This window comes from Bos javanicus, chromosome 19, assembly GCF_032452875.1.
Source record: "Bos javanicus breed banteng chromosome 19, ARS-OSU_banteng_1.0, whole genome shotgun sequence".
Classification (NCBI taxonomy): Eukaryota; Metazoa; Chordata; class Mammalia; order Artiodactyla; family Bovidae; genus Bos; species Bos javanicus.
Genome location: NC_083886.1, coordinates 64,773,271 through 64,794,218, shown reverse-complemented (window position 1 = coordinate 64,794,218; position 20,948 = coordinate 64,773,271). Strand labels below are relative to the sequence as shown.

General features: G+C 41.6%; 1 protein-coding gene across 12 annotated transcripts in view; it reads left to right on the top strand.

Moving 5' to 3' along the window:
* Positions 1-20,948, top strand: part of HELZ (helicase with zinc finger) — a 147,046-nt gene that overhangs the window by 79,552 nt on the left and 46,546 nt on the right. For all 12 annotated transcript variants that reach the window (XM_061393073.1, XM_061393076.1, XM_061393069.1 and 9 more), the window contains 6 exons: positions 1,969-2,147; positions 5,288-5,406; positions 6,542-6,687; positions 8,069-8,216; positions 12,313-12,496; positions 13,656-13,884. In XM_061393073.1, the coding sequence (XP_061249057.1) occupies positions 1,969-2,147; positions 5,288-5,406; positions 6,542-6,687; positions 8,069-8,216; positions 12,313-12,496; positions 13,656-13,884 (1,005 nt within the window). The remainder of the gene's footprint in view (positions 1-1,968; positions 2,148-5,287; positions 5,407-6,541; positions 6,688-8,068; positions 8,217-12,312; positions 12,497-13,655; positions 13,885-20,948) is intronic.

The following is a 20,948-nucleotide window of genomic DNA, read 5'->3' as shown; positions in this document are numbered from 1 at the left end:
CCTCTCCGTTGCCCGGTCTCCCCCCTGTGCCTCTCCATTGCCTGGTCTCCCCCCTGCGCCTCTCCGTTGCCCGGTCTCCCCCCTGCGCCTCTCCGTTGCCCGGTCTCCCCCCTGCGCCTCTCCGTTGCCCGGTCTCCCCCCTGCGCCTCTCCGTTGCCCGGTCTCCCCCCTGCGCCTCTCCGTTGCCCGGTCTCCCCCCTGCGCCTCTCCGTTGCCCGGTCTCCCCCCTGCGCCTCTCCGTTGCCCGGTCTCCCCCCTGCGCCTCTCCGTTGCCTGGTCTCCTCCCTGCGCCTCTCCGTTGCCCGGTTTCCCCTCTGTGCCTCTCCATTGCCCAGTCTCCCCACTGCGCCTCTCCATTGCCCAGTCTTCCCTGACGCCTCTCCATTGCCCGGTCTCCCCGCTGCGCCTCTCCGTTGCCTGGTCTCCCCCCTGCGCCTCTCCTTGCCCAGTCTCTGCTTGTCAAGATGGTCCCTTGACCATTCTTCCAGCTAGTTTCCTTTCTAACTACTCTGTTCTCCAGGCGAGCTCTTCTAGTCTTCAGGTTTAACTCTATTGTGTTTTCTCATCTAGGGCATTCTCCACCCTTACAAGTGCCTTTGCTTACTGGATATCTCTACTTGGGTGTCTGCTACTAAATATAGTCAAGACTGAATTCTCAGTTCCCACCCCAGACTTGTTCTTCCGTTTCATCACCACTGCCATGCATCTAGTTTCAAAGCCATGGAATCACCTTTCTCTTAAATGCCACATCTGGTATATCAGTAATCCTGTTAGTGCTCCTCTCAGTGTACAGTGCATCTGACCACTTTCACGTCTCTGTTGTTACCACCCTGCTTCACACATTTGGTTTCTCTTATCCAGGTCCTTAGCGTAGCCTCCTAACGGGCCTCCCTGCTGTGGTCCCTGCCCCTGCCTCTCGTAGTCTGTGGTGTGGTGGAGCCGCTCGTGCTGGTTTGTGAGAGCCAGTCATGTGCATGTCTGCCCAGGTTCATGTTCAGTAACATCATGTTGGTAGCTTGAAATGGGCCCTGATAGCGAGGTTTATAGCACAGATCAGGCCGTGCCCCCTGCGCCTGAGAGCTGACTGTGCAGCGTTTACCGGCACCCCGCTGTCCAGCCGTCTTCCCTGCCTCCGGAACGGTGTATTCTGTCTACAGAAACAGAGCAGTCCTTTAACAACATAAGTCATGTCACATGACATGTGCCTTGTTACAACTCTCCTATGGCTTTCAGTTAAAATCACAGTAAACCCAAAGTCTTTATGAAAGCTTGCAAGCCATGTGATTTGCCTCTGTACTGGGCTGTAGTGGATAGGTACCCAGTGGATCTTTGTGATGGTGTGAGTTAAGAGACGGGAAGAAGGTGGATGAGATGTTTCTATACCATCTTAGTAATCTGTTGCATGAGTCCTATTTATATTTTTGTTTTGCAATTAATAGAAGAGATGCTTTTAAGATTTTCTGGTTGTCCAGAATTTAAATTTATTTTTAAATCTCCAGAACGTTAGATAAAGATCTGCTTAAATATAGGTGTAAGACTGTATTCTAAAGTGAAAATGCAAGTAACTTTTGAAATCTCTTGTAAGTATGCAATTCATTGTTTTTTATTAGCATAGATAATTAAAATGTTATTTTTGTAAGATATTCCAGGGAAAAAAGTAATTGGAAATGTTTTCAATTAAAAAGAAAACCAATGCTTATGAAACCCTTTGTGTCATTCTGTTGTAAAATTAATCTGAACGCTTAAAATCATTTGATATTTTTCCTATCATAGTGTATGTACTTTCTGCTTCATTCTGGGGGAAGTCACCATTGTATGTTAAATTCTAATCCAGTAGACTGATAACAGTTATCAGATTTATTTGTTAAATTCCAGGTGTTGTCTTAAAATGATACTCTCAGTATTTTGATAATTAGATACAGTAAGATGTAGATAAGTATAAACAGGACATGTTATCTTCTTTTATAGGGTATATTTCAGAAACCGCTGGGTGAAGACTGTCCACCCAGTTGTGCATCAGTACTGTTTGATCTCAAGCGCACATTCCACCTTTCAGATGCCACAGAAAGAAGATATTCTGAAACACCGAGTGGTGGTTGTTACATTGAACACTTCCCAGTACCTCTGCCAGCTGGACCTCGAACCTGGTATGCTGACTCCAGACCCACAAAGAGTGACTGCACAGGGCTTCTGCGTTCAGTTTAGACCAGGCGTTGGCGTGTGGGCCATATCTGGCCTACTGTCTTAGTGAATAAAGTTTTATCGGATGGAACACAGTCGTGCCCACTCACTCCCTATATTTTCTTCGGACGCCTCTGTGCTTCAGCAGCGGAGCTGAATAGTCGCGACAGATGCACGGCTGGGGCCTGAGACGTCACTGTTGGCCTTCACACAGAAAGCATTACCCATCCCTGCTTCAGACATTTCAGTGGCTGTTACTTTGTCTTGTTCTCTGATTGATCAGATGGTATTTAATATTGATCACGTGAGAAATTCAAAGTTGGACAGCTTTTTTTTTTACAGTTTTCTCAAGTATATAATTTTAAAATACTTGTGCATTAATACAGTGTAGAGACAACAATTAGGATAGTTTTTTTGACATACTATTAAGATTATTATATTTAATTATAGGAACTATGTAAAATCAAATATAGAAAGTACAGATATAAGGTAACAAAAAGTTCTGATAAATATGGCAAAGCTTAACCATCAGAATGTGTGTCACTTTAAGATAGTTGCTTTGGAAGGACATTCATTTCTTGTTCTAATATTACGGTTGTCGACATTGCTCAACCCGTTTTTGCTCTCTCCTTTTGGAATTGCTTTCAGAGCCAGTACCAAGTTCTTCTCCGTTTCTGAAAGGCAGAGACAGTTCCCTTCCCCTAGTATTCCTGGCACCTGGCCCAGGGCATAGGCACCTGGAGGCCCTTGGTAAACCTCTGTTTATCTTAAAAAATGAACAATGGCCAAACTTTCTGTTTTGAAGGTAGATTTAATTTTAGAAAAGCTTCAGAATCTTTTGGAGACATGTCTGGTAAATAAGGTAGGTTATCAAACTGAGCAATACCATTAGGGGTATAAAAAAAGAGAGAGAGAGAGACGTGCCTCTCATGTAATGAGACTTATTTTTCTTGTGCACGCAGCTCATAGCTGGCTGGTGAGGGCAGTTACAAAAGCAGAGTTTCAAAAATGTTTTGAACAGTGGCTGCATCCATTGGAATGAGTTATATTTCCTCTCAACTGACTTCTTTGATGGAACAACACTTATTTGCAATGTAAATTTTGGTATGTTTATTTAACAATCAGTCTCATTACTTTATGATTATACTCTGCATATTTGCCACGTAAATTAAATACCCAAACCTCCTAAACAGTATAGTTTTGTGAAGAGTAAAGAATGGCTTTGAAGAGCAAGAGTGTAGTACATTTATTGGAAGTCAGCTACCTGATTTGTTTTTGGCATTGTTTATACTTTAATTCTCATGTCAACTCATGGAGGGTTATTTTAGACGCTAGACAACCAAGGCCCAGGCTAAATCAGTTTGACTAATTTAGGTTTCTTTTACTAGCTTAAGCTGTAGTATAACAATTTCAGGATTTATTCAATTCCTGATTTAAGCCTAACTATATTTAATTAAAAAGTTATCTAACAGAAACAGTAGATTTTTTTCACTAGTTTCAGTTTTTCCAATTCGATCCTGTAGTTACATAGACATCTTTTAATTATTCTTATAGAACAAAAAGCACAAGTTCTCCTAAACAGGGAGAAAATCGCATGTGTCCACGTCATGCTTGGGCCACTGTCATTAAACAGACAACAGTTACTGATACTTGTATTGTCAGCACAGCCATTTATTTGAATAGACCACGATGAAGGTAGTGGTGCTGGTGATTCCTGTCCGTCAGTAAGATTTAGAAAGTTTCCAACCTAGAAACAAGTTGCATAGAAAGCTGTATAAACAGACTGTTGGGAACTCATTGCTATTCAGAGAAATAGAGGTTAGGTTCTTGGGCCAACTCACAGGAGGCTAAATAACCTAGAGCGTTTATAGCAAGCCGTTCTGTTGAGAAAGCGTTTGTGTTCTCTGCTGTGGAGTGAAAGCAGGGCCCCCAGCTCGGAGCTGGCGGCGGGAGCAGCGTTTACTCCTGCACGTCGAGACAGCAGGGAGATTCCCACTCTGCTCCCCCTTAGGAAAGGGCACAGGTTCCTCACCCTGTCCACAGATTCCTGTGTGCAGTGTGAGCGACAGCAGTGAGCCAGGCCTGGGATGTTTGCATCTGGGGAATATTTGATAATGTACATTTTTGATGCTTGTTGTATCATTTTTTTTCAGACTGGTGATTTATTTTTTTTCCAACCAGGATAGGTTCTTAGACTAAAAAATTATATATAATCTGTCTGTACACACACACACGCACATACACACACACACACAGACACACACACACAAAATAAACCTAAATAATCAAAATAGTGAATTTGCTAATAGATAACCTTTGTTTTTGGTCAAAGATGGATTATAACTTTCTCTTTTATATTAGATTTTGGGTATGATATTCTTTATCGTATGTCTAATACGTATGTTTAAGCTAAAGTTACTCATGAACTACCATTGTTTTATTTTTGGTGTTTTAGCAAATAAACAGTGAAAGGACTTGGGCCTGTCACTGTCTCATTGCTAGCTTTTCTTTGTGGTGAGAGCTGCTATCTTGCAGAGAAGGCAGTGGCACCCCACTCCAGTACTCTTGCCTGGAAAATCCCATGGACGGAGGAGCCTGGTAGGCTGCAGTCCATGGGGTTGCGAAGAGTCAGACAGGACTGAGCGACTTCACTTTCACTTTTCACTTTCATGCATTGGAGAAGGAAATGGCAACCCACTTCAGTATTCTTGCCTGGAGAATCCCAGGGACAGGGGAGCCTAGTGGGCTGCCGTCTATGGGGTTGCACAGAGTCGGACACGACTGAAGCGACTTAGCATCAGCAGCAGCTGCTATCTTGAACTCTAAAGACTCTTTCACATGCAGTGATGGAACTTGTTAGTCTGGAGGCCAGGAGGTCCAGGTGCCATTTATTGTCTATTATTGAGTAAAATAGTTATTCTTTTCAACTTCTGTTTTCTAAATAATGACTGAAATGTACGTACAGGCTTCTAAATCTAGAATTGGCATTAAAGCACTCAGAACTCTTAAATTAGGCCTCTGAATTCTTTCCTTAGCAGAGAAAACAGGACTTCCTCCCTTTATCGCTGCTGTAATGGCTGTCCTGTGTTTGCCCTGTGCCTTGTAGGGTTTTTTACTCACATCTTGTTAGACGAGGCTGCCCAGGCCATGGAGTGTGAAACCATCATGCCTCTGGCACTAGCGACTAGACACACGCGGGTTGTCCTGGCTGGCGACCACATGCAGGTAGGTCCTTCCAAGGCAGTGCATCAGAAGGAGTTTGTGTTAGGTTTTGATGTTTCATATCTTGTTTGTTTTCTAAAGCATCCTATGAAATTGTGCCATGCGTTTCAGTTCAAGTACTTTAAATGTTTCTGTACTAATAGTGAAAAATGTTGGTATTTCTGAAGGAAAATTGCTACCCTACCACTTTATTTCCTTTGGATGGAGAGTAGAATGAATAAAGTTATCAGTGTTACCATTTTCATGTTTGTTAATTTGAATTTCAGGTCTCTACAGTAGGAATATTTGATTCTTTTCTTTACTGAATAAATTTAAATCATGCTCCCTATGATTCCCCAGTTCCTGTCCCCAACGTTTGTTTTCCTGAAGCCTTAAATTTTTCATTACATGGGAAATTAAAATAAAAAATGAGTCAAAATCTCAAGGAACTTTTCTGATCTTATTAATACCTATATATGAAAGAGAATTACAGTTTTTCTAATAAAATATCAGTTTTACAAAGATGCAAATTAAGGTTCTTTCTCTTTTGTCACAGTTGATTGATCGAACGCATAGAGTATTGTAGTTGTCCAGACCTTTAGGAAAGAATTGAATGTAGAGGAACAAATTCTGTTTATTGCTTTGCCAGAAGTAGTTTAGTTTTTGTTCTTAGCGTCTAAGTTATAGTCGAGAATGGTTCGTTACGCTTTACGAGATAAATATGGCTTTCTGCTAATTATTAAAAAGAAGTTTTTTAGTCATAGGCTGTATATGTTGCCAGCTTACCATTTGAAATAGTTGATTAATTTTAGTGAAACAGTCGTTTGACTCCACCAGTGATACAATGGGTCACATTCCTAAAATTACTAAGGTAGTAGCTATTTATTATTAAGTCTGAGAAGTCCTTTATTAACCTGGATACAGAAACTCAAGGTTAGTGTTGACATACTGGAAGGAAAAGTTGGAAAACTTAGCCTCATTATTTATAGTAGTAAAGTTTTTCCTAGAATATATGTTTGACTCTGCTTATTGCAACATTCAGCATGCTGAGATTTAGTAGATCAGAAGTTCAGCATGGTGGATTTTTTTATAAGTATGTTAATAAGAATACTATTTGTATATTTAGTTAAATTTTCTCCCATGTGTTTATCTGTTACAGCTCAGTCCTTTTGTTTACAGCGAGTTTGCCAGGGAGAGGAACCTTCACGTGTCGTTACTTGATCGGCTCTATGAGCACTACCCTGCCGAGTTTCCCTGTAGGATCCTCCTGTGCGAGAACTACCGTTCCCACGAAGCTATCATCAAGTAGGTGTGAGCTGCTGGCTCTGGCGCGCTGTCTGTGGCCTGGTGGGAGGTGACTGAGCACAGCGCTGTCCCAGGGACAGGTTATTCCCAGCAGAGCTACATGGCATCCCTAGTGTTGCAAATTATTTTTAATTTTATGTCCGTAAAAGTTACACCATAAGAGTTCGCTTGGAGAAGGCAATGGCAACCCACCCCAGTACTCTTGCCTGGAAAATCCCATGGACAGGGGAGCCTGGTGGACTGTAGTCCATGGGGTCGCACAGAGTCAGACATGACTAAAGCAACTTAGCAGCAGCAGCAGTAAGAGTTGGCTGTAATTTTCTATAGCAGGGCTGTTCTGGAGGCAAATCTTCAGTTTCTGCTAGCTATAACACCTTTTTCTGTGAGTGAATACATAATGTGTATGTAAAACTACATGATAGAATAAGCAAACGCATTGACAGACTGCACAATGGTTTATGAATATGTGTCTGGTTGTGTTACGCGAGGAATCTGTTTTGAAGAAAGGAAGGATGGGAGGGAGGAAGGAAGGAAGGAAAGCCATGAAATTAGTAACAAAAGTTTTAAAAGGTTTCTGTTAAGTAGAGCGTGCATCATTGAAAGTGAAAGTATCTTGAGCAGTAGCTCACTGAATAGCCACAGGCCAGAGTACCCTCCAGTCTCATCCAGACGAACCCCTATCACCACCAAAACTTAAGACTTTTTCAAATTTAGTGTAATTTAATAATATTGATTATGGCGGTCGTGGGAAAATCATTTTTAGGTTTCTGTGAAAGCAACAGGAGGGAGAAAAATAAATTTAGATTTAACTATGGCTTTTATCTTTATCTCAACACGTGACTCGTTTATTGTTGCCGGTCGTTGGCTGCAGTCAGTGATGGATCGAGTACTAGGCAGCGCCTCCCTCAGTGAAGAGCATTCATTTTACTGTTGAAGGTGGAATGACCCTCAGCTGTGTGTGTTGTTTCAGCGTCTATAGATCTTTGTTTGCAAAAGTATATGAGCCACATGAATCAAAATACGCGTTTAAAATAATTTTAGTGTAGAGAACCATAACAGCTAGCAAATTTCCTTATGGAGCAACATTCTCATTTAGAATTGAACTGTCATTATTTCTTCTTTTCTTTCTGTATCTGGCTTCATGCCTTCCCCAGGTCAGTTCATATAGCGGTGGTATACCAGGAGCCTACAGTGTTTGTATTGCTGTGGTTAATTTTGGAGGAAATCGTAGCATCATGGATATTAGATGTTTGGATTAAAATTAACCATGGGCATACAGCAACATTAGATTTGACTGATAAATTTTGTTTCTTATGGGTAAAATTAATTTTGGAGCTCAGTTGCTTTTTACTTATTTATTTATTTTGGTCTTTTTCTGCAGTTACACCTCTGAGCTCTTCTATGAGGGCAAGCTGATGGCCAGTGGAAAGCAACCAGCACACAAGGAGTTCTATCCACTAACCTTCTTTACAGCACGAGGGGAAGATGTACAGGAGAAAAATAGCACAGCTTTTTATAATAATGCAGAGGTACCTTAGTTCTTGCAAATTGCCAACATTTTTGCAGTCAGCAAGTCTGGTCTTATTAAGCGTTTATTTAAAATTTGGTTTGATATTTTATCATGTGTTGACTTGATTTACATAAAAACGGTATGAAGGTTTATTCTTTTTTGTGTAACATTGATTTGTTAAGATAAATCTCCCGTGGGAAACAAAAATTTTGGTTTACATTCTGTCTTATGCCGAAGTACAGAGCTTAATTTAAAAGTCAGTGTTTTCATATAGGTTATTATTGTTAGCCATCTAAAAAGGACTATGATCACATTTTATAGTGCACGCTTGAATCAGGTATCAACTTTAAATGTGTAAGACTTGACAAGAGTCCTGTGCTCCAAGAGGTCACACGGATGACGACGTCGCCAACCCATTATGTGCTACAACTTATATGGTTCTCTTACAGTTCTGACTTTTTAAGTTTAGAGAAAATGTGGATAGTATGAGGGGTCAGATCAGGCAGCAGACAAAAACCCTGGTGTCTTCAGGGTCTCAGACCAGAGACCCTGAGGTTTGTTTCTGGCTGTCACATGGAGTGGAGTTCTGGACTTCAGGAAGCCTAGGGGAGGCAGTGTGCGTGGTTGGTCACTAGGGGAATGATTCTTGATCTGTGATGTCTATCTCTATCTCCTCCCTTGAGTCCCATGCTTTACTCATTTTATTTATAGAGAAATGGCTTTTATTATGTAATAATAATTCATCTTTCCCTTTTAAAATTGATCAGAGGCCTGGAGTTAGAAGTCAGTACAAGAAAATTGACAGCACCCATTTGGTAAAATCCTAGCCAGAAGCAAAGCAACTTGGCATTTTAATTAGTCTGTGCCAGTTAATTTTAGGAAAAGGTAAACTTTTCTTTACGTTTGAAATATTGACAGATAGCTCTAAAGATTTCCTTTATTACTTTTGCACTCAGGTTGGAAAATGCTGGCTGGAAAGTCAGTTAAAATGAGAAAGGAGAATAAATACACTGTTTTACCATCTTTTATAATTAACCATGTAATTGAGTTTAGCAGTATGCTTTGTTTGTGTTGATTGGAATTACTGTCTAGAGTCACTTGCTTTCAGCCTGAAGAATTTTAGTGTTTCTTTTAGGGCACGTCTGCTAGTAAGGAAATCTTTCAGTTTTTGTTTTTCTGGGAATGTCTTTATTTTGCCTTCATTTTTGGAAAGTAGTTTTGCTGGATATTAGATTATAGTTTGAGTTCTTTCAGCACACTGAAATATGCTTTCCTACTGCTTTATTGCCATCATTGTTTCTGATGAGAAGTCATCTGTTAATCTTGTTGGTGTTCTTTGTAGATGATGAGTTTTTTTGTTGTTGCTGTTTTCAAGGACTTGCTTTTGTCTGTGACTCCCACCATGTTGACCATGGTATGTCTGGTTGTGGATCCCTTTGCATTTATCTTACTTGAAGTTCATTGAACTTGATGTGTTGATTATAGTTTTTCATCAAATTTGGAAAAATTTTAGCCATTATTTCTTTGAATTTTTTTTCTGCTCTTTTCTATCTCTTCTGGGTCTCCCAGTATGTTGGTGAACTTAATGGTGTTCCATGTTTCTCTGAGGCTTTGTCTTTTTTTCCATCCCCGCTCTGCCTTCAAATCACACGATCTCTATCTGAATGTTTTTGTTTGCTAGTCTGTTTTTCTACCAGCTCAGATCTATTGTTGGCACCCTCTGGTGCACTCTTCGTCTCCATTATTTCACTTCTCATCTCCCCGAGGCATCAGGCGCTCTGCAGTGCGGTCCAGCTGAAGCTGGGCCCTCGGTAGGACAGAGGGCACTGCCTTGTGAGGTTCGCTCTGATCTCCAGGGCAGAACTCGCACAGTTGCTGCAGGAAGGTGTGGACTTGCTCTTCGGCCATCTCACTGCGTTGTCCTGCAGAAGGAGCTCTGAGTGTCACGTGTGTAGAATCTGTGCTGCCGTCCAGGAGCTACTGTCCCGGAGAGTGGGCCCTCTGCAGCCCAGAGCTGGGAGGCAAGGTCTGCTGTTGTCTGTTGGCTGCTGAGTCTACAGAGTGGGTCTTCTGTCCTCGGAAGCTGCAGGAGGTGGCAGCTGCCACCTGGCTGCCGGGCTCACCCGATCAGCTCTCCTGTGACATGTCCTGTCTGAGCAGAGAAGGCCACCAGCCTCGCCTACCATCCACTCAGGTCCTCGCTGCAGACCAGGGCTCGGGAAGGGGAGGAGAAGGAGGTGCTGCCCAAGTGCTGCTAATTGTTCACAGGCCTTCTGCTGCACGTTGCTGGGAAAAGGAGATCTCTGATGTTCCACTGCTGCCCAAGCCGCCTGGAGTAGCTCTTTCAGTCCAGGGAGCACGAGCAGATGGGGCTGCCCCTCGGCCGCTGACGTGGTCCTTGAGACTCTTCTGTGGAGAGTGGGTGCAGTCCCGGGCCTGAGTGCCCAGCCTTCCACTCTGCACTCTGACTTCCTGTAGGTTTTGTTGAAACAGTGCTTCTCAGTTTCTTGTGAACTCTTTGATTAATCTCCAGAGACTTTAGATGATTATCTGTTAACCTTGATGAGCTTGGTAGAGTCTGTCTAGGAGAGAGGCTCCCCAAATCCTCAAAGCATTCCAAGTCTGTGTATTTTGACTGCAGTTTTCTGCTGCTTACGATGTAAAGGGCAGGGGAGAGACGAAATGGTTGTGTTGCTTAGTCGGGGGACAGTGTGTAGAGGTGGTCAGCAGAGCTGTGGCCCCACCGTTCACACACCACCACACCTAATGCATTGGGCGAGATAGCTTGCCCTTGCTCCTTGTTGTGGAGACTCGGACCCGCCTTCCTCATGCTTGTGGTGAGAGCGTGCTGTTTGCAATCCAGCGGGCTCACCAGTCCTTAGACAGTCTTTGTTTCACTTGCTGCTATTTCATTATAGCAATAGGACGACTGGAGGCTATTCCTCTGTCATTCATTTGAATTTATATCTGCAAGTGGGAGCTGCATCCTGGCCAATAATCCTCAAGTTCTTAAAAGGAATAAAACTATCAGATTTTTGTATAGTCACTCTTATAAATTTGGATAGATGTTACTGACAAATAGTGAATAAATAATGTATTTAAAATATATTAAAAATTATGTCCTTCCTCTCCCCTTAGACTCTTGCCTGACCCTCTATTGAGCTTGCCTTATATATCCATTTTAAACTAGGACACTATTTTCTAAATATACAGTGATCTTTTAGCAGACAAGGAACCTGTTTTATTAATCATTTTATCACCTATTGTGCCAAGCATTGAAACTGATCAATTCATTGAGTTAAAGTAGATTGAACTACACTAAAAGCCATGTTATGATTCAGTAAGTGGGGTCTGAAAAATTCAAATGGGTGAAATGTGGTATGGCTTGGTTGCACTGGTCCTGAAGTGGCCTGGGTGAAGTTGAGCTGCTGGAAGGCAGTGACTGCTGAACATCAGTCCCTCTGTCCAGGTGTGTGCTCATCCCAGCTGCAGTTTGGCGCCCCCAGCTCTCGGCTGCTCTGTTTTGTTTTTTGGTTTTTTTTTTTTTTAGTATTTTTTTTTTTAATTTTTATTTAATTTTTAAACTGAACATAATTGTATTAGTTTTGCCAAATTGGCTGCTCTGTTGAGTTGTCAGTGGGGATGGAGGTGGTGTTAGCCCTTGTACTGCTGAGACCTGATGGGAGGCCCTGACTCTGGGAGTCTGGTGGTTTCATTGGCTTGACCTGCAGAGATGGACTGAGAAATGCTAGTGATGTGGGAACATGCTTCCCTGTTTCCCCAGTGGGGTTGCCAGCTTCATGCCCTTCTCTCCAGGTAGGAACTCAAACCTGTCCTCATATAGGAATGGAGGTGAGGCAAAGGGTGGGGGCCAACTGCCAGACACATTTTCTCTGCTTTCCATGTTCTCACTGGGTGCACTATTGTAGAAATTGACTGCTCGAAATGTAAATAAAAATTTTTTATTCTCCCTGTGTTCATATCAGCAAAGCAGTACTCCTGTTTAGAGGTTGTTTTAAACTGACATTTGCTGATATGGGATCATTTGTACATCTATTTCAGTTACCGTATTTTTTTGATGCCTTTAATATGTCTATGTGTATGCTTATTTAAAGGTATTTGAAGTGGTGGAGCGAGTAGAAGAGCTGAGAAGGAAGTGGCCAGTAGCGTGGGGCAAGTTGGATGATGGCAGTATTGGTGTGGTGACTCCATATGCAGACCAGGTGTTCAGGATACGCGCCGAACTTCGAAAAAAGAGGTTATCTGACGTTAACGTAGAAAGGGTGCTCAATGTTCAAGGTAACTATTAATTGAAATGAATTGGTTATTCAAATGCTTAAATTTCAAAGTATGTGCACTTCTGATATTTAGATTTCAAGATTTCTGGACAAGCATTTGTGTATTCATTTCACATCAAGTTCTTTAATGCCAACATTGGCAATTAAATGTTGAGCTCATTTACATGCTTATTAATTTTTTGTATCTGAATAAAAGAAGTATGAACAAATTGACTTCTTCTGTGGCTATAACTGTGTGAATATGTGTGCTATAGTTACAGTCACAGTGGCGTCCAGCACTTATTGTCATTATAATGTATCCAAGAACTAAAGATTTTATCTGTTCATAAAGATTTTTTAAAACTTGCACCTGTCAAGCAAGGCATAGGCATAGCTTATTAAAGGCATAGTTTGTTCTTTATCCAAATTTTCCTAAGTGAATAAAGCAACTCTTAAAAATTTTCATGTGATTAGTTGCTATGAAATTTGTGCATTTAAGTAAGTAAAGCAGCACTATAATGTGAGTGCCGGAGAAGCCAAGTACAATATTAGGTTCCATGGGAGTATCCAATAATAATTTCTAAATTATGGTGGGGATGGGGGGAATAGCTCCACTGTACCGTGCGTTCAGATGACGCAGAATTTGGGTGTGCGTTTTAGGAAGAATACTGCTAGTAAACCAGGAAGCATCCAGAGAAGACCTAGCCTGGTTAGTGGTCTAGAACCTGCATGTGGAGTCAGAAATGCTTGAAAGAACTATTATTGTTTGGCCTGGAGAAGAAAGTACTAAGAATTGACGCTAAAACTGTACTCACATATGTGGAGGCTTGTCACAGAATGAGGGATAGATATGCTAACGTAATAAAGAACCTGGGGTAAAGGGTATAGACTGGGCTGTCCAGGCTTCCTCCTGGTGTCAGTTCTTTCAGTTATTTTGGAAATTATTTCCAGAAGTGGAATTTCTGCGTCATATGTTAATTCTGTGTTTGATTTTTCAGAAACTGCCGTACTGTTTCCTGTATGTCTTCACATACCACTTTACGTTTCTACCTACAGGGACGAGAGTTCCAGCTTCTCCACGTCCTTAACAGCACCGGTTATTCAGCAGTAACATTTTAACAATGAAATTCTCTTATTAGATCACTGGTTCAGAATAACAGTCCTCTTTTCTTTTGTTGTAGGAAAGCAATTCAGAGTTTTGTTTCTTAGCACAGTACGTACAAGGCATACTTGTAAACATAAACAGACACCAATTAAAAAGAAGGAGCAGCTGCTAGAAGACTCCACAGAGGACTTGGATTATGGCTTTTTGTCTAACTACAAGCTCCTCAACACCGCCATCACAAGAGCACAGTCCCTGGTTGCCGTGGTGGGGGACCCCATTGCTCTATGCTCCATTGGGAGATGCAGGTAATTACGTGTTAGTGTGGGAGACGGTGGATGGAGAAATGTAGGGATCTGTATCCCTGTGTGCCTGTTTATTTACATGACCTCTTTGCTAATTAAAGTTTAGTCTTACCTGATGTCCAGTGGGAACCAAAAATATATTGCTTTGAGTGTGTTCATTGTATATATACACTTGTGTATTCATTGTTCATCGTCATTCATTCAACATTTCCTGAGTGCCTACTATGTTCTAAGCACTCTTCTAGCCACTGAGGATGCATCAGTGAACAAAACAGACAAAAATCTCTGCCTTTTGGGGGCTTAACATTTTATTGGGGAGGAGAGGAAGACCGACAATAAAAACACTTTGTAATATTTTGTGGTAACTTCAGTGGAAGAGAAATAGAACATGAAAGGGGGATTAAAAGTGATGGGGGTAGATGGACCAGCTTGTGATTGTTCTGTGTGGTTAGAGTTGGCCTCTTGGAGAAGCTGACCTTGGAGGTGGGCTGTGTGCTCTGCAGGCGTCTGGCGTGAAAGTGCTGCAGAACAAGCGGGCACCCAGTGGGGTCCTGAAGGTGGCTTTGTGGATGTGCGTTATCTTTGATAGAGACTGAATTTTATACACTTACTTCCCTTTGTTCTCCTTCAGTATTGCTTTAGCTTGTTTTTGATGAATTTCCTTCTCATTTTTTCTCAAGGCTTCACAGTGCAAATAATTCTTTGTGTCTGGTTAATTCAGAGAACCTTAAAATTAGGGGGTTAGGAAGGGTTGTTACTTGGCTTTAGAAAAAAAATGGATAATATTCTGTAGGTTGTAGTCATAAGGAGTGTTAAAATATCAGCATGTATACAAAGATGGGCTCAATAAAGGACAGAAATGGTATGGACCTAACAGAAGCAGAAGATATTAAGAAGAGGTGGCAAGAATACACAGAAGAACTGTACAAAAAAGATCTTCATGACCAAGATAATCATGATGGTGTGATCACTCACCTAGAGCCAGATATCCTGGAATGCAAAGTCGAGTGGGCCTTAGGAAGCATCACTACGAACAAAGCTAGTGGAGGTGATGGAATCCCAGTTGAGCTATTTCAAATCCTAAAAGATGATGCTGTGAAAGTACTACATTCAGTATGCCAGCAAATTTGGAAAACTCAGCAGTGGCCACAGGACTGGAAAAGGTCAGTTTTCATTCTAATTCCTAAGAAAGGCAATGCCAAAGAATGCTCAAACTACCACACAATTGCATTCATCTCACATGCTAGTAAAGTAATACTCAAAATTCTCCAAGCCAGACTTCAGCAATATGTGAACCGTGAACTTCCTGATGTTCAAGCTGGTTTTAGAAAAGGCAGAGGAACCGGAGATCAAATTGCCAACATCCACTGGATCATTGAAAAAGCAAGAGAGTTCCAGGAAAACATTTATTTCTGCTTTATTGACTATACCAAAGCCTTTGACTGTGTGGATCACAATAAACTGTGGAAAATTCTTCAAGAGATGGGAATACCAGACCACCTGACCTACCTCTTGAGAAATCTGTTTGAAGGTCAGGAAGCAACAGTTAGAAACTGGACATGGAACAACAGACTGGTTCCAAATTGGGAAAGGAGTACGTCAAGGCTGTATATTGTCACCGTGCTTATTTAACTTATATGCAGAATACATCATGAGAAACACTGGGCTGGATGAAGCACAAGCTGGAATCAAGATTAGGGGGGAGAAATATCAATAACCTCAGATATGCAGATGACACCACCTTTATGGCAGAAAGTGAAGAACTAAAGAGCCTCTTGATGAAAGTGAAAGAGGAGAGTGAAAAAGTTGACTTAAAGCTCAACATTCAGAAAACTAAGATCATGGCATCAGGTCCCATCACTTCATGGGAAATAGATGGGGAAACAGTGGAAACAGTAACAGACTTAATTTTGGGGGGCTCCAAAATCACTGCAGATGGTGATTGCAGTCATGAAAATAAAAGACGCTTACTCCTTGGAAGAAAAGTTATGACCAACCTAGACAGCACATTACTTTGTCAACAAAGGTCTGTCTAAGTCAAGGCTGTGGTTTTTCCAGTAGTCATGTATGGATGTGAGAGCTGGACTATAAAGAAAGCTAAGTGCTGAAGAATTGATGCCTTTGAACTGTGGTGTTGGAGAAGACTCTTGAGAATCCCTTGGATTGCAAGGAGATCCAACCAGTCCATCCTAAAGGAAATCAGTCCTGAATGTTCATTGGAAGGACTGATGTTGAAGCTGAAACTCCAATACTTTGGCCACCTGATGCAAAGAGCTGACTCATCTGAAAAGACCCTGATGCTGGGAAAGATTGAAGGCAGGAGGAGAAGGGGACGACGGAGGATGAGATGGTTGGATGGCATCACCGACTCAATGGACATGAGTTTGAGTAAACTCAGGGAGTTGGTGATGGACAGGGAGGCCTGGCATGCTGCAGTCATGGGGTTGCAAAGAGTTGGACACGACTGAGCAACTGAACTGAACTGATAAAAAGTTTCTCCTTGTACACTTATGTTTTATACTAGTTAATAGGAATTTTAACTGTATGAAACCTGTAATGTGAGACTTGGCCTATGCAGTGTTGAAAGACTGTGTTAGCAAAAAAAAAATGAACAGAAATTTAGATGATTCTTAATGAAAAAGGACAAAATGTACTAGAGATTACTTAAAATTTTAAAAGTATTGTAGTACCTGTCAAAGTGAGTTCAGAAAAGTAGAATGACCTCAAATATACCTTGGGTAGTTACTTCTTGATATGTTGAAGTAGACAAGCTGTTAGAAAGTGGCCCTTTTAGACCAAGTCTTTTGTTGGAGGATAGATAGAGCAGCAGTTTATTATCTGTTTTCCTGTCTCAGCAGGAAAAAAGTACTTTGGGGGAAGGGAGACAGTTTGGGACCTTTAATTTACGAGTAAGCTGTGTATATTAGACTCCAAACGAAGTTAATATACTTTATAGGGGAAAGCCATTAACAATGGAGTCAGGTAGAGTTTAATTTATGGCTACATTATGAACAATAACCTTTTATTTTTAAGGAAATAAAATTTGAATGGTCCATGGTTTGTTTTATATAGCTAAACAATTCTGTTGTAAAATATCTTAAATTTTGCATTTAAAAAAATTATTTTTTATTCCTCAGAATTCTTCAAGGCCATGCTGTCAGGCTAATTTTTAACTTGAAGCCAGGTCTATTGGTTGTTATTTCTTACTACTCAGTTGGAGTGTGTCGAGGACCTCACATTAATGTATAAGCTGGGTAAAATATTTTCAAAGAAGTCAGTACACTGTGCAGGGAGAGAAAATGACACGCCCTGTAGCTGAATGGGAATGCTGATTGTCTGTGTCATGTGAACAGTTTAGTGAACTGTATAACCCAAGTGCTGATAGTTGAGGCATATGGATATTTATGCTTCACTCTTTCCAGTTTAATTTAATTTAATTAGGAATTAAATTAATCTCAAAATACAAGTGACCCTGGAGAACATATCATGGTTCTTGGGTGCTGTAGTGATGAAGGTGTAGGTTCTTTGTGGTTTGAGGCGGTCAGGCTGTCTCACTCATCCCTCATATGATATTTATACAAAACTAATGTGATACTTCCAAATACTGATCAAGTTTTTAGGAATAATTACTGTGTATAGTATATCGGTTTAGAAGGCAGCCAGTTATATAATCTTTATTTGTTGTAAAGTATTTTTAAACAAAATTTTCCTGTTAACTCTAAATGAATGTGGGGAACTTTCCCTTCTCCTCCTCGCCAAACCAGCAAGTATTTAGTATAGTAACTGCTGTTTATTGACAGCTTTCTCAGTGCCAGGTGCTGGGTCAAGTGCTTTGCACACTCAGCCTCTTCAGTCATCACAATAACCCTGCAATTGTGGGTATTTTATTTGCATTCTAAATGGGCAGCCTGAAGTAGAGCTTCAGTTTCTGCCCAGGGCCACATAGCTCATTCAAACAGATGTCACATTGACTTCAAAACCCACACTCTTTTTGCTGAGTTACCTTGCCTCTCCCAGGAAGTGGTGCATGTGTGGATAAAAGCGTCCTGAAGAGGGAGAGGCAGAGGGGGCCGGTGGGGAGGGAGTGGGTGGGGGTGGGCTGGGGGGGATTGTACATTTTCTCCAAACAAGCATGTTTGGAAAAGATCTTCTTTTGAAGTGAACTTATTAGTGAATTCCATCTACTCTATAGGGCTTCCCTGGTGGCTCAGGGGTTAAAGCATCTGCCTGCAATGTGGGAGACCTGGGTTCGATCCCTGGGTTGGGAAGATCCCCTGGAGAAGGAAATGGCAACCCACTCCAGTTTTCTTGCCTGGAGAATCCCATGGACAGAGCAGCCTGATGGGCTACAGTCCACAGGGTCGAAAAGAGTCGGACACGACTGAGCGACTTCACTTCACTTCACTTCACTTCATCTACTCTATAAGATATAAACATATTTCACAGACGTGGAGACGTGTGTATATGTGTGTGTGCACACACACCCTCTCTCTGTGTGAAATAAGGATACCAAATGAATTTTCAGTGTTTTATCGATGATCCTAGAAGCAAGGTTGGCATGAAACTAAAAGCAGACTTTGTATTCATGTACTGAGTGACAGTAAGGTTTTGTTTTCCTGTAGACACACTTGTGTTCTCTAACCAACATTACATAACATGTTAACATTTTATGGAGTGGCTGAGAATTGATGAAGCATTTAAATAACCTAGTGGTAAATTTTTCAGTCTGAGTGTTGAATTTCTCAAGTGATCTTTGAGTTAGGTATTCTGAAATGCCTCATAATACCATGTGTGAAAGTGAAGTCGCTCAGTCGTGTCCGACTCTTTGCGTCCCCATGGACTGTAGCCTACCAGGCTCCTCTGTCCATGGGATTTTCCAGGCAATAATCCTGGAGTGGATTGCCATTTCCTTCTCTAGGGGATCTTCCCAACCCAGGGATCAAACCCGGGTCTCCCTCGTTGTAGACAGACGCTTTACCGTCTGAGCCACCAGTATTTCATTAAAGTTCTGAGTTCAAGAACAGTGAAATAGTCTGTGAAAGAGCCTTCACAGAGAGAAAGGAATCTTTCTGGCTGTAAGAATTTTTGAAGGAAAAAATACGTTTCTCTCAAGGTTTAAAAGTGGAGAAATAAAGCATTTTTATTAAGTAATAAAATATAATAATGATACTGTTGGTGCCCTGTTTTACACATGAGGGGACTGAGGTAGGAGGAGAGGTTAAATAACTTGCCCAGCTGACTGAGCCTTGACTGAGGCCCAGGCAGGCTAGATCTGGAACCCTTGTACTTGACCTCCCCAGGGCAATCAGGAGACAGTGAAGTTCAAGAGGGAGATTCCAGGCTGCATTTGGAGTTGTTTTAGCTTGATGAGCTTATAGCCAGTGGTCAGTGTTACTTCTGAAATGGTGTCCTTTAACTTGAAATCTGTACCTTGAGATCCCTGGGATTGTACAGACCAGGGTTTCTCAGCCCCTGGGCCACAGAGCGGGCTGTACCCCAGGAGGAGAGCGAGGCAGGCAAGCTCCGTGCCTGTAGATAGCCTTTCCCTGTGCTCACGTTACCCCCTAGCTCCGCATCCTGTCAGATCAGCAGCAGCTTTGGATTCTCAAAGGAGCTCAGCCCTGTGCTTGAATCATCCCTAAACCATCCCCTTCCCCCGTCTCTGTCCGTGGAAAATTTGTCTTCCATGAAACTGGCCCCTGGTGCCCCAAAGGTTGGGAACCTCTGTTAAAGACAGAGCCTTGTCAGGAAGCTACCGGCTTCTCGTGGCGCGAGGCTGGTTCACGGTTCCGCTTCACTGGACTTCACTCAGTGCATTGAGGTCGGTGAGAGGAGTATAGGGGCAGGGTATGGAGTTTAAAAAGAAGCTTGAAATAGAAAAAGTTCTAGCATTTTGGCTATGTAAGCTGGGAATGAAATACAAGAATTTAATATTAAAAACTGGGCTATAGTAAAGTCAGTCCACTCTCTCCTTGTTTTGCTGTGTCTTTAAGTTCACATGAATATGAAATGTCACTCTATGAAATTGTTACTTTATCAATTAGACCAAAAAAAACTTCCTTTTTAATACAGCATGTAGTGGAATGTGTTGATAAATGTTAATGCAGTTGAACATTGTGGGATTTTATCAAAAGAGTAGAGACTTCATGGATTTTTAGATCCTGAGTGCTATGTTGACAACCGTCTTCCCTTTGCCATCAGACTATGAAAATAAAAACTTGATTCCTGTGGAAAGGTTCTTAAGAATAAAAGAGCATTTCTTAGAGACACACACTTTCAGTGGCTCAGTGACCATCTTGTTAGCCTTTATGTCTTATTGTCAGAAATACATACTTACTCAGCTCAGTTCAATTCAGTTGCTCAGTCGTGTCTGACTCTTTGTGACCCGGTGGACAGCAGCACCCCAGGCTTCCCTGTCCATCACCAAATCCCGGAGTTTGCTCACTCATGTCCATCGATGGTTGGATGGTGATGCCATCCAACCATCTCATCCTCTGTCGTCCCCTTCTCCTCCCACCCTCAATCTTTCCCAGCATCAGGGTCTTTTCTAATGAGTCAGCTCTTCGCATCAGGTGGCCAAAGTATTGGAGCTTCATCATCAGTCCTTCCAATGACAATTCAGGACTGATTTCCTTTAGGATTGACTGGTTTGATCTCCTTGCAGTCCAAGGGTTCTCAAGAGTTTTCTTCAACGTATGTATTATCTTGCAGCATTTTTACTTTTCCTGTTGACGTGGAGGCCTGAAATTTTTTCTCTACTTATTTCTTAAACTCATCTTTAAAAAATTAGAAAAAGCGTATGTAAGAGAAACATAGTTTGAAATTAATATCTGCAGTTTTATAAATACTTTAACTCCACTCCCATTCATATACTGACTTTTGTGATATACAGCTTTGTATTTATGCTTCTTGAAGCCATTTTGATTACCTGCTGTCCACCTGGACACAAGGATACCAACTTGGGAAGAAATCATATCACACAGCTTTCATAACATAATAAAACATTATGTGAACCTCATATTAAAAATAGGTATGTATATTTAAAGAAAGCTGAGCATCAAAGAATT